This window comes from Ursus maritimus, unplaced genomic scaffold (assembly GCF_017311325.1).
Source record: "Ursus maritimus isolate PB19 unplaced genomic scaffold, ASM1731132v1 scaffold_16, whole genome shotgun sequence".
NCBI lineage: Eukaryota > Metazoa > Chordata > Mammalia > Carnivora > Ursidae > Ursus > Ursus maritimus.
The window spans coordinates 20,456,788-20,469,149 of NW_024424008.1; the positions used below are offsets into that span (position 1 = coordinate 20,456,788).

The window sequence follows — 12,362 nt, forward strand, 5'->3', positions numbered from 1 at the left end:
TTTCTTAGGATAGATTTTGAGAATTGAACCTCTGGCTATTCCCTTTTTATAATTTCGTATATAGTATTAAATTGCTTTCCAACTGTATTGTATTAACTTACCCTCCTGCCAGAAGTGTGAGTGACCCTATCTAATGGCATATTTGCTGGCGTGGATCATTTTTTTTTAACTTTAATAGGTAAAACTGGTATATCTTTGCTTGCTTTTTTCATCTTACCGGTGAGTTTAAACTGTCCCTTCTTTTTTTCTTCAATTTTTTAAAGCCTTATATTTCCTCATCATAAACTTTAAGCCCTTGCTGGCAGGAATCAAGTGTTATCCCTTTAATGGGCCTCAGTGCTTAGAATGGTGCTTTTTATGCAGCTGATGCTTACAAAGCTTTGAAACAAATAGGCAGGAAAATCCAGGGGTAACTGTTTACATCCTTGTGAGAATAATTAAGGCACTAAAACCTAATGATTGTGACCACTTTAGAACTGACAAAGGATATATTAGCATGTTTGAACCCCACAACTACTGTGTGTTGTTATTTTCAGCATTTTTACCATGTGGAACAAAGCCTGAAGTAACAGGCCTCAGAGGGATAAGTGGTGAAAATCAGGTCCACTCTGGAAACAAATTGTTTCCCTCCAGACGGGGACTAAACCAAGTGAAGTTTATCCTCCTGCACACAAGAGGGCGAAGCAGTAAGCCATGAAGAAACACGAATGTGGACCTCGTTGGACTACATTTCCCAGGTTTCTGAGCGATTTCCCAGGTTTCTGCGCGATTCCCCCGGAATGCTCAGCGAACGAGGATTTCAGATCCCAGGTTGCCGGGTGGTAGGATGTGGCTGCGTCTCACACCCAGGCGTGTAATGGCCTCTGGCTTCCTCGGGGAACCTCTGCTGTTGAGCTGTACCTCATTGCTAGGAAACGGGCACTGGAAGGTCTCAGACACGGTCCCGCTGTCTTAGCGCGGTAACGTCGTGCGCCGGCTGGGAAGGGACGGTGGGTGGAGCCGAGCCGCTGTGAATCATGCTAGTGAGTTGTGGGTCTGTCTGTGAAGAGGCCCACCTTTGCGGGAGCGCGGCTGGAGTCTGCGCTGGTGGAAAACTACACTTCCCAGCATCCTCGCGGTGCCAGAACTACCTTGCCCGAAAGCTTAAGCGTGATTCATTCAGCCTTTCGCCTCCTTCCGCCAGCCCGAAAACAGGAAATGTGGAGTCGCTGTGTTTGGCGGCTCCTGCAATCTGAGGGCCGTGGACGCCGCCGGGTTTCGAGCCTCGGCGGGGTTTTTTCGCCGGCCCTGCGGAGAGGTGAGACGAGGCAGCTTGTCACCGATGCCTGACTGCACTCTGGGGAGACTGCCGATGGTTTGTGCCTGCGAGGGTGCCACTCCCCTCCCAGGCCCGCCTGGTCTCGCCAGGTTGCCCTGGGGCGGGAAGGGAGAGGACAGAGAACCGCCTTCTCTTCTGAGAGCCGGGGTTTCCCACCTGGCTCCACCACTAGAGTACCACCCAGGCTACTTTCTCAGGCCTCGTTTCCTTCTGTCTAATAAGGCTGGCAATCCCCGCCCTTTCGGAGGTCAGTCAGGAGCAATCTGTGTTCTGAGAGTTCTGGTTTCTTTCGTCGCCTGTTCAAACTTAGGCTGTGTTATTTGGGTGCTGTCTCGAGCCCACGTTTTTTGTAGACCACAGCATACATTTCAGGTCAGGCCGGCTTTATTTTCGCTGTAATTTCTAGTAGTCTGCAGTCACATAGTAGCCATTCAAAGCAAAGCAAAACAAAACGTGAAATGCTGGAACCAGCAAGTATTAAACTTGTTGGCACCCTTGTTAGCATTGTGTCCTGAAGGACGTCAGACTTTATGGTGAAAGATGATTCCAGAATCTCCCCTCATCCTTTTTAAAAACTCTATAAGGTTGTCTACAGAATAGCCACTTCGTACTAACCTTAGCATTCTCTATTCACCTTCTTAAATCTTCAGTGCCATGTGAAATGAGCCACCCAGTGCCCACCGTACTTTGTGCCAGTCTGCTAATTGCTTCATTTTACTCACACAGTAAGATTGCAGTTGTAGATCCCCCATCTGTAAGACTGCTGTTGAGCTCCCAGTGTCTGTCACGAGCTACTTGGTTACACATTTAGGTGTTGAGTGTATATACACATTATGAGGGACTTTACAAAAAGGAGATAGCATTTTTTGAACCCTGGGAAATCACCTCATTGTTTATCTTATCTTTGTAAATTTTGAAAGATAATGTGTTTTCATTTGAATGTGTAAACAAAGAATATTAAACAATTTTGGAGAATGAACTTTGAAGTATTAGGAAATACTTCATAAGTAAACAATAATGTCTTAACATATTTGTTGAGTTACCCTACTTGAATCTGACTTTGTTGGAGAAATCTTAAGTAGCCCCTTACACCTAAAATGATTTGTGTCCCTCATCACTGAACAAATATTGATTGAATGCTTACTGTGTAGTTTAAACTTGCCTAATAATGTCAGTAATGAAGGAATTTGAAAACCTTGACCTCAGCCTATGGAAGGATCTCAGTTATTTAGTCCAATTTCTTTTTTAAAGATAAATAGAGAAGGCATGGGAAGGTGATGCAGTTTGTCTAAGTTTTAATAGTGCTGGATTCCTAGTTCATTACTGCTTCCCAGATTTAGCAGAATAGAAACCCTGGGGATACTTTTCAAAAATACATAGTTTTAAGCCCTATTCCAGAACTCCTGAGTCAGTCTTCAGGGGTGGAGCCCAGGGATCTCTGTGTTATTTATTTATTAATTCTGTTAATTCTGATGTAGCTAGCAAAGCACCTGTCAACAGACCAGCATATAGATACATAGATATATAGATCTATATTAATAACCAGCTATGTCACTGAAGTGGTGTAGCTCTAAATTAGCAATTAGTTAATATAAAACTTGTAATTTAGATTTAATGAGACAGCATTTTAAAGATTTTTTTAATTTATTTGACAGAGATAGAGACAGCCAGCGAGAGAGGGAACACAAGCAGGAGGAGTGGGAGAGGAAGAAGCAGGCTTCCAGCAGGGGAGCCTGATGTGGGGCTCGATCCCAGAACGCCGGGATCATGCCCGGAGCCGAAGGCAGACGCTTAACGACTGAGCCACCCAGGTGCCCCTAATGAGACAGCATTTTACATGTGTTATCAAAAGTAAAATCTGGTGTTCTCTGGCAAAGAGCTTGGTGCAAGGTAGGCCAGAGTGCTGATCCAAGATGTACAATTTAAAAGCTTTGTGTTGCTGGTTACGTCTTTAAACTGTGAGTTTGTTTCTCACTTTAGGAAAACCACAAGATATGTATGAAAGGAAGGGTTTAGGATTTTGTACAATTGTATAGATTCTGGGAACTTTTAAGATATTAAGGACCTGTTATCTCACCCTGAGCTAAGAACAGTGATTCTGTTTACTTCCTTTCCTCTACCTATTAATATGTTTACAAAGATTTATTCTTAAAATTGCTTGTGAGTTGAAGTACTTGTGAAGCCCTGCTCTGGCTATCAAAGGCTTTTCCATTTCCTCGTTCCCTCCAAAGAAGAGTGCTCTCTAAAGTCCTACTGCAAGGAAGGCTGTCAACACCTACTTCTTAGGATTGTGAGGACTCAGCCAAAGATTACAGAACTATTTGAGTACACCCAAGGAATGAATGTTCCACAGATCCTTCTGTATTCTTCCTCCTCATCCCCATAGTATATAGAGCCCAAGGTAGAAATAGCAAAGGCAGCTCATGCCTTTGTGAATTTTGCTCATTGTGGTCCTCCTGCCTGGCTAACGTCTCTTTAAGATTTACTATAACTAGTATCTTTTCCAAATAGCCATTTAAAAAAATGTTTAGTTTATTTAAATTCAACTAATATATAGCGTATTATTAGTCCAGAGGTAGAGTTCAGTGATTCATCAGTTACATATAACACCCAGTGCTCATTACATCACGTGCCCTCCTTAATGGCCATCACCCAGTTACCCTATCCCCCAACACCTTCCCCTCCAGCAACCCTCAATTTGTTTCCTGTAGTTGAGTCTCTTATGTTTTGTCTCCCTCTCTGATTTCATCTTTTTTTCCCTCCCTTCTCCTATGATCCTCGGTTTTGTTTCTTGAATTCCACGAGTGAAACAGTATAATTGTCTTTCTCTGATTGACTTATTTTGCTTAGCATAATACCCTCTAGTTCCGTCCAGTCCATGTCGTTGCAAATGGTAAGATTTCACCAAACAGCCATTTTTAACCCTTTATTCTCACTGAGGACCAGATGTCTCTCCTTTGTATTCCTTTACGGATATATCTTGATAGCACATGATTTAAACCTCAGCCTTGATCCTCATTGTACCCACACCACCTAACACAGTTCCTTTCGATCAGCAAATATTTGCTGAGCACCAGGAATTGTTATAGGCGTCAGGGATTCCATGACAAGCAAGAGCAGGTGTGGTTCTTGCTCACGGGGACCTTATAATCTAATGTGATGGTCCTCGAAGTTTTTCTGTAATGAGCCAGATTGTATCTGGTCATGTGGTCACTTGCTACTACTCTTGTCATGGTAGCATGAAAGCACCTGTAGGTGTAAAGGACTGGCCATTACTTTTTCATCATTTGAACTTAGAGTTTATATTTAGATACTGTTTTTAAAATTCTCATGTTTTCCATTAATAAGTGAATGAGCATGGCTGTGTTTCAGTAAAGCTGTTTAGGAAAATAGGTGATGGTGGCCTGCAGGCTGTGGTTTGCTGACCTGATCCCTGGCCTCGTGGGAAAGCAGTTCACAGTCATAAATGTGTAAATTGTGAGGTGCGGCAAAATAATGTTCTAGGATCCTGTGAAAAACGCTAACAAGAAACACCTGACCTAAGAGAGTCTGAGCAGTCTTTCCAGTGGAGGAGACATTCAAACTGAACTCTGAAGGATAAATATGAGTAGGCAAAAAAAAAAAAAAAAAAAGCTTTCTCAAATTATTAAGAGAATTAAAGAATGAAGAGTCCTTGAGAGCGGAGGGCCAAATTGAGCAGAGTGGGACATGAGACTGCAGCTGCAGCCTGTGGGGATTTGCAGCCGTGTTAGGTGTTTTTTTGGTCTCTCTCCCCTATCAGTAGGAAGCTTCCCTTTGTGGAAGGAAGAGGAATTGTGCGCTAATCTGCCTAGCTCTGAGACCATAAGATCTCAGGCAGTTACTTAGCATTTCTGAGCCTGTTTTTCTCATCCATAACATGAGAATGTTAAGGATAAATAATAGATGTGAAAAAAAAATAGGTGTGAAAGCAGTATCGTGTTACATAAACATTACTCCCCTCCCCTGCAGTAAGCCCCCCAAAAATAACTAAACTTCTAATCAAGGATGGGTAACTGGGTACTAATCATTTCTAATGCAATTGTTATTGGAAATATAACTGAAATCTGCCCCTCTTTCTCCTCTAATTTTTTTTTCTCTTCCTCAGTCTAATATTGACACACAAAGGCACATTGCTTAACTCTTCTGGATGGCACTCAGAGCCAAAACTATTGCTGACCACTGTGCTAGTGTGTGTGTGTTTGTGTGTGTGTGTGTTCAAAACTGATCCACCTTTACGTCTGATTCCTGTTAACCTCTAAAGAGAATTTGAGTATTTGAATGAATTGATGTAAAGGACTGGCCAGTACTTTTTCATCACTGAATTTAGAGTTTATATTTAGATACTGTTTTTAAGTATCTCTTTCCTGCCTACTAGTCCGCAAAGTCAGCAAGTCGGTTATGTCTGATTTTGCTCATCATCCCCTGTGCCTGACACTCAAGTATTTGTTGGCTGAAAAGATACATAGGAATTTCCCCTAAACTACCTCGCAGAAAAGTAATACCTGAGGTTGCAGCTATGTATGTCGTTTAAGTACCTAGCTATCTTGAGTGATTTAGGATAAAAAAGAGCATAGGGTGACAGAAAGAGCATGGGCTTTGGAGTCAGAAGTCTTGAGTCTCAATTCTGATTCTGCCGATGACTCTGTGACTTTAGGTAAAATGCTTTACCTTTTTAGGCTGTTTTCTAAAAATGGCTAATACCACCTTGCATTCATAGTATAAAAAAATATCTGGTATATGGGGTGCCTGGGTGGCTCAGTCTGTTAAGCATCTGCCTTCACCTCAGGTCATGAATCTGGGGTCCTGGGATCAGCCCCATGTCAAGCTCCCTCCTCACTGGGAAGTCTTCTCCCTCTGCCCCTCCCACTGCTTTGCTCGTTCATTCAAGTTGTATATAGACAAAGTTCTGAAAAAGAATACCTTTTAATGAAATTCATTAGTATTATATGGTAAAGGACCATACTGTGTCTAGGTTAAAAATTGGGGATTTATTGAAACAGGACAATTTATTGCAAAAATGAGAAATTTGCTAGGGCTTTTGTGTTGATAGTAGTAAATACCCCAGAATTTAAAATTAATCGATTGATTCAACAGTAAAATATTGTGAGCCAGTTATTTGCCAAGCACCGTTCTAGGTAGTGAAGGTACAGTGATGAAAAACTGAAAGTGTCATGGAGCTTACATTCTGGTTCAGAGAGACAAACCAGACAATTTCAGATTAGAGCTGAGAACTCTGATGGAAATAAAATGGATATGTAAGAGAGTGGATTTTCAAAAAGCTACTTTATATGGGGATGTAGGAATAAATAATTACCATATCTCTGTAAAAGACTTCTGAGACCCTAGGAGAGTTGGGCAGTTTCCACTCTTCCAGTAATGAGAAATGTGGCAGTGATATCAAAAATTTTTGATGTATATTATGTTACAACTTTTGACTGACTCTTAATAAATAAAATATATCTGAATACTAAAAGAAGGAAAGGAAACATTTATTCACTGGTTGCCATGTATAGAATAACGTTAGAAACTTTGCAGATAAAAGAGTGGGCCACTCAGAGAAATGTGTTTTCTTACTTAAAATTACAGAATTCCTAGGAGGTGAAACTGTATGGTAAATAGATAGGAGAAATGCTTTACAAGCTAAAGTGTCACACTTGTGTTGATTACTACAAGGAAAAAACCTGTCTTCCCTTTTCAGACTTCTTCACCACCACAACCAAGGAAGGATATGATATGAGGCGAGTGGACATAACTCCTTTAGAACAAAGGAAATTAACTTTTGATACCCATGCACTAGTTCAGGATTTGGAAACTCATGGTGAGAAACGGGTACCTCTTTTTTCTTTTTTTTCTTTTTTAAGATTTTATTTATTTATTTGACACAGATAGAGACAGCCAGCGAGAGAGGGAACACAAGCAGGGGAAGTGGGAGAGGAAGAAGCAGGCTCCCAGTGGAGAAGCCTGATGTGGGGCTCGATCCCAGAACGCCGGGATCACTCCCTGGGCCGAAGGCAGACGCTTAACGACTGCGCCACCCAGGCACCCCAAAGAAACGGGTACCTCTTGAAAGAATAATATTAACAACAGTCGCAAGAAGTGAAGACAATATCATTATTATGAACAATTAAAAGTCACTTTAAATACAAGTGCCATCCATGCAGTGGAATATTCTACAGTCACAAAAATGGTGTTGAAGAATATTTATTGATATGAGAAATACTCATACTAAGTGGGGAAAAAAAAACAAATTACATGTGTAGTCTGATTTCAGTTATGTAGAAAAGAAAAACTAGTTTCCAGGCTGATAACTAAAGTTCACATGGAAGTGCAAGGACTATTTAAGAATAGCAAAAAAGAAAAACAAAAGATTACCAGATAACAAAAGATTACCAGATAGCAAAACAGTAAGTTAAATTATGTGATAGTACAGGAATAGAAAAGTTGATTAATAGAATGGCATTCAGATATAGAGATTTTTAGCAAACAAAGAAGGCATTACAAATTAGGGAAAGGAAGGGTTATTTAATAAATTGATGATACATGGCTAGCTGTCTGAAAATATAGATCAGATGCTCTTACTGAAAAATAAATTCCAGATTGATTAAAAGTCAAATGTAAAAAAAAAATGAGAGAAAAGCTACTAACAATACTAGAATATAGAATATTTAAAGACTTTTAGATTGAGGAAGCAAGACCTAAAACTCAGAAGCAGAAAAGTAAAGACTGACAGATATGACTACTGAAATACTTAAATCTGTATATCAAAAGGTATCATTCATTCACAAAGTTAAAAATGTTAGGAACATACATGACAATGAACTTATTGCTTTAATGTACAAAGAGTTCATATGAATCAAAAAAATTTCAGTAATTTTATAAAAAATGGGCAAAGGCCATAAATAGCTCACAGAAAAATATAAATAGGCAATAAAGGTATATAAAGTTACTTGACTGAAGAAATGCAAATTTTAAGGATAAAAATGCAATGCCATTCCATTTTTTAATGCCAGTGATAAACTCAAAAGCCACTAGGATGATGCAGTGTTGATGTAGACATGGGGAAATGGATCAGTGGGAATTAAAATTATAGAGTGCTATTAGAGAATAACATAATCTGAAATTAATTGTAACTTTTTTTAAGTGAAAAATTTGATAAGGAAAGTTATTCTAGCTGTTTATGTTGATAAGGACATGCATTTTTTAAAAAAACATAAATACGTATTTGCTCTCTACAGGATTTGACAAAGCACAAGCAGAAACAATTGTATCGGCATTAACCACTTTATCAAATGTCAGCCTGGATAGTATATACAAGGAGATGGTTACTCGAGCTCAACAGGTAATATTTTCATTATTATCTGACTGTTTCATCAGACAATCGTTTTTATACTGCATCTCTGACTACCCACCCACCTCCTAAACACACCTACATCTTCCTTATACTCTACAAAGGAACCAAAGAACAAAAGGAAAACTTTAGTATCAGTATTTAAAGAGATTGAGGAGTTAGGGGAATCATAATAAAATTATGGTAACACAGAGAATGAAATTTTGTCAAATGTTTTGTTATGTGAGAAAATTATGTATTATTTGAATTATTTGAGGTGGTGGTGGTCGATGATTTTTGAAATAACTTTTTCCCCATAGAAAACCTACCACAGTAGAAAAGCTGACTTACAAGATAAAAACATTTTACTGTAGTCATGTGTAAGGTCTGGTTAACTTTCACAAAGTTAGGAAGCTGGAAGGGACATACACATGTCTGGGAACAACTTCATTAATATGCTTTAATTTGGATACACAAATCCCTAAGGTCAATAATGCCGTTTACTAAGAACTTGGGATGAGAGATGAACAGAGCTGTGGATTTCTCATGTATTATCTTATGTTATTCCTCTAACAATCTGGAGAAGTAGGTAAACCGTTCTCCTTTGCCACTGAAGAGTGAATCAGCTTGAGTAATTTTTAAGAGCTGTCACTGTGGTGCTATGGAGAAAAAGCAATAATTTTATATAAAGCATAGAATAAGCTAAATGAGTTTAACTGTGGAATAATTCATAGAACTCATAACCATGAATTCACTGTTTAAGAATTTGTTTCCTTCCTATAATTTTTTATATATATATAAAAGATATATTTATATTATATATATATTATTTATATTTATCTCCCCCCACCTTTGGAATTGACATATACTTTATTTTTACTTAGGAATTAAGATTTGTCTTCCTTTTTTTATTCCTCCTTTCCCAAGTGATGTACTATTAAAAATATGGTTTACAATTTGCAGAAATACTTTTTTTAACATTTATTATTGAAATATAGTTGATAATACAATGTTGTATTAGTTTCAAGTGTACAAAGTGGTGATTTGACAATTCTGTACAGTACTCAGTGCTCCCCCATAATATATGTAGTCACTGTCCATCACTGTACAGTGTTTTTACAATGAATGTTATTGACTGTATTCCCTATGCTGTACTTTTTATCTCTAGGATTTATTTATTTTATAACTGGAAGTTTATACTTCTTAATTCTCTTTACCTATTTCACCCATCCCCCCACTTCCACCCCTCTGGCAACCACTAGTTCTCTGTATTAATGAGTCTGTTTCTGCTTTTTGTTTTTTGTTTGTTTTGTTTCTTAGATTCTACATATAAATGAAATTATATAGTGTTTGTCTTTCTCTGTCTGATGTATTTCACTTAACATAATACCCTCTAGGTCCATCCATGTTGTAACAAATGGCCAGATCTCATTGTTTATAATTGAGTAATATTCTGTTGTATATATATGACTTCTTCTTTATCCATTCATCTATCCATGGACACTTGGGTTGCTTCCATATCATGGCTATTGTAAATAAGGCTGCAGTAAACCTAGGGGTGCATATATCTTTTAAATTAGTGTTTTCGTTTTCTTTGGTAAATACCCAGTAATGGAATTACTGGATCATGGTATTTCTATTTTTAACTTTTTGAGGAATCTCTATACTGTTTTTCACAGTGATTGCATCAGTCTACATTCTCACTAATAGTTCACAAGGGTTCTCTTTTTTCCATATCCTTACAACATTTGTTATTTTTTGTTTTGATTTTTAGCCATTCTGACTCATGTGAACTGATATCTCACTGTGGTTTTGATTTGCATTTCCCTGAGAATTAGTGATGTGAGCATCTTCATGTGTCTGTTGGCCACTGTATGTCTTCTTTGGAAAGATGCTTATTCAGTTCTTCTACCCACTTTTTTTTCATGAATAAATTCATGAATTAATTCACTGTATTTAAGAATCTGATTTTTTACATATTTCTTAATTTTTCAAATTTAGGCTTCCTTTCTCAAATAAATACTAAACAGCAGAGAAAAAATTAGGATTTCTTTCTTACATAAAATTAGAACCTTTTGCATAAAATTTCAATGCTTAAAGAGTCGTGAAGCATTGAAAGCCTTTGAAAATTTTACTATCATTTCCAACTATATTAGATTTCAGAATTAAAAGCATTCAACCCTTAGATTTCACTTACCTTTAAATTTTTGTGTGCATTATTTTAGCTTACTTTACTTAGGAGCATGACAGACTACTAAATCTACTAAAAAAAACCCAGTCATTTAATTAATTCCCCAGAACCTCTGAGCTACTCTGAAAGAGCCAATGAAGCTATTGACTTTTTTTTTTAAGGTATAAGAAATGAATTTTCAGGTTCTTCTCAAATATAAAATCAACTCTCCACATACTCAGTGAATATTAAACTTGAAAACAAAGCACTGTAATTTATCTTTTTTTATGAAGTTTTTAATCTTCATTCCTATAAACAATGTTATATTAGTATCACATGCACAATATAGTGATTGACCAATTCTGTGTATTACTCAGTTCTCATCATGATAAATGTACACCTATTTCACCCATCTCCCCTCTTGTAACCATTAGTTCTCCATAGTTAAGGGTCTGTTGCTTTGTTTGTCTCTTTTCTTTTTTTTAGTCTTTGCTTGTTTTGTTTCTTAAATTCCACATATGAGTGAAATCATATGGTATTTGTCTTTCTCTAACTGACATATTTCACTTAGCATTGTACTCTACCTCCGTGTTGCTGTGAATGGCAAGATTTCGTTCTTTTTTTGGGTGAATAATATTCCATTGTGTGTGTGTGTCACCATATCTTCTTTATCCATTCATCAATTGATGGACACTTTGGCTGCTTTCATAATTTGGCTATTATAAATAATACTGTAGTAAACATAAGGGCACATGTATCCCTTTAAATAAGTGTTTTGTATTTTCGGGTTAAATACTCAGTAGTTGTGATTACTGGTTCATAGGGTAATTCTGTTTTTCATTTTTTGAGGACCCTCCATAGTGTTTTCCATAGTGGCTGCACCAGTCTGCATTCCTACCAGCAGTGCAGGATTGTTCCTTTTTTCTCCACATGCTCACCAACATTTGTTTGTTGTTGATTTTAGCCATTCTAACAGGTGTGAGTTGATATTTCACTGTAGTTTGATTTGCATTTCCCTGATGATAACTGATGTTGATTAGGCATCTTTTCACGTGCCTGTTGGCCATCTGTGTATCTTCCCTGGAGAAATGTCTGTTCATGTCTTCTGCCTATTTCTTAATTGGATTATTTGATTTTGGGGGGTGCTCAAGTGTATAAGTTCCTTATATATTTTGGATACTAACCCTTTATTGGAACTGTCATTTGCAAATATCTTCTCCCATTCAGTATGTTGCCTTTTAGTTTTGTTGACTGTTTCCTTTGCTGTGCAGAAGCTTTTTACTTTGATGTAATCCCAATAGTTTATTTTTGTTTCTATTTCCCTTGCCTTGGAAGACATATCTAAAAAATGTTGCTACTGCCAATGTCAGAGAAGTTACTGCCTGTGCTCTCCTCTAGGACTTTTATAGTTTTGGGTCTTACATTTAAGTGTTTAATCCATTTTGAGTTTCTTTTTGGTATGGTGTAAGAAAGTGGTCCAGTTTCATTGTTTTGCATGTAGCTGTCCAGTTTTCCCAGTACCCTTT

General features: G+C 37.8%; 1 protein-coding gene and 1 long non-coding RNA gene across 7 annotated transcripts in view; one reads left to right on the top strand and one right to left on the bottom strand.

The window, feature by feature from the left end:
- The first annotated feature begins 775 nt into the window (after positions 1–775).
- CCDC90B (coiled-coil domain containing 90B) overlaps positions 776–12,362 on the top strand; it is a 45,249-nt gene continuing 33,662 nt past the window's right edge. For 2 of the 6 annotated variants that reach the window (XR_005835011.1, XM_040630961.1), the window contains exons 1-3: positions 1,315–1,565; positions 7,038–7,157; positions 8,575–8,678. Coding sequence is in view for 5 of the 6 variants with exons in the window: in XM_040630961.1 (XP_040486895.1) it covers positions 1,322–1,565; positions 7,038–7,157; positions 8,575–8,678 (468 nt within the window). In the remaining variant the exon portion in view is untranslated. The other 4 variants (XM_040630963.1, XM_008704375.2, XM_008704374.2 and 1 more) reach the window with 4 other exon arrangements.
- The window catches only part of LOC103675330, a 30,172-nt gene continuing 26,494 nt past the window's right edge, over positions 8,685–12,362 (bottom strand). The window contains exon 6 of the long non-coding RNA XR_571814.2: positions 8,685–9,325. This is a non-coding gene — a long non-coding RNA (uncharacterized LOC103675330). The remainder of the gene's footprint in view (positions 9,326–12,362) is intronic.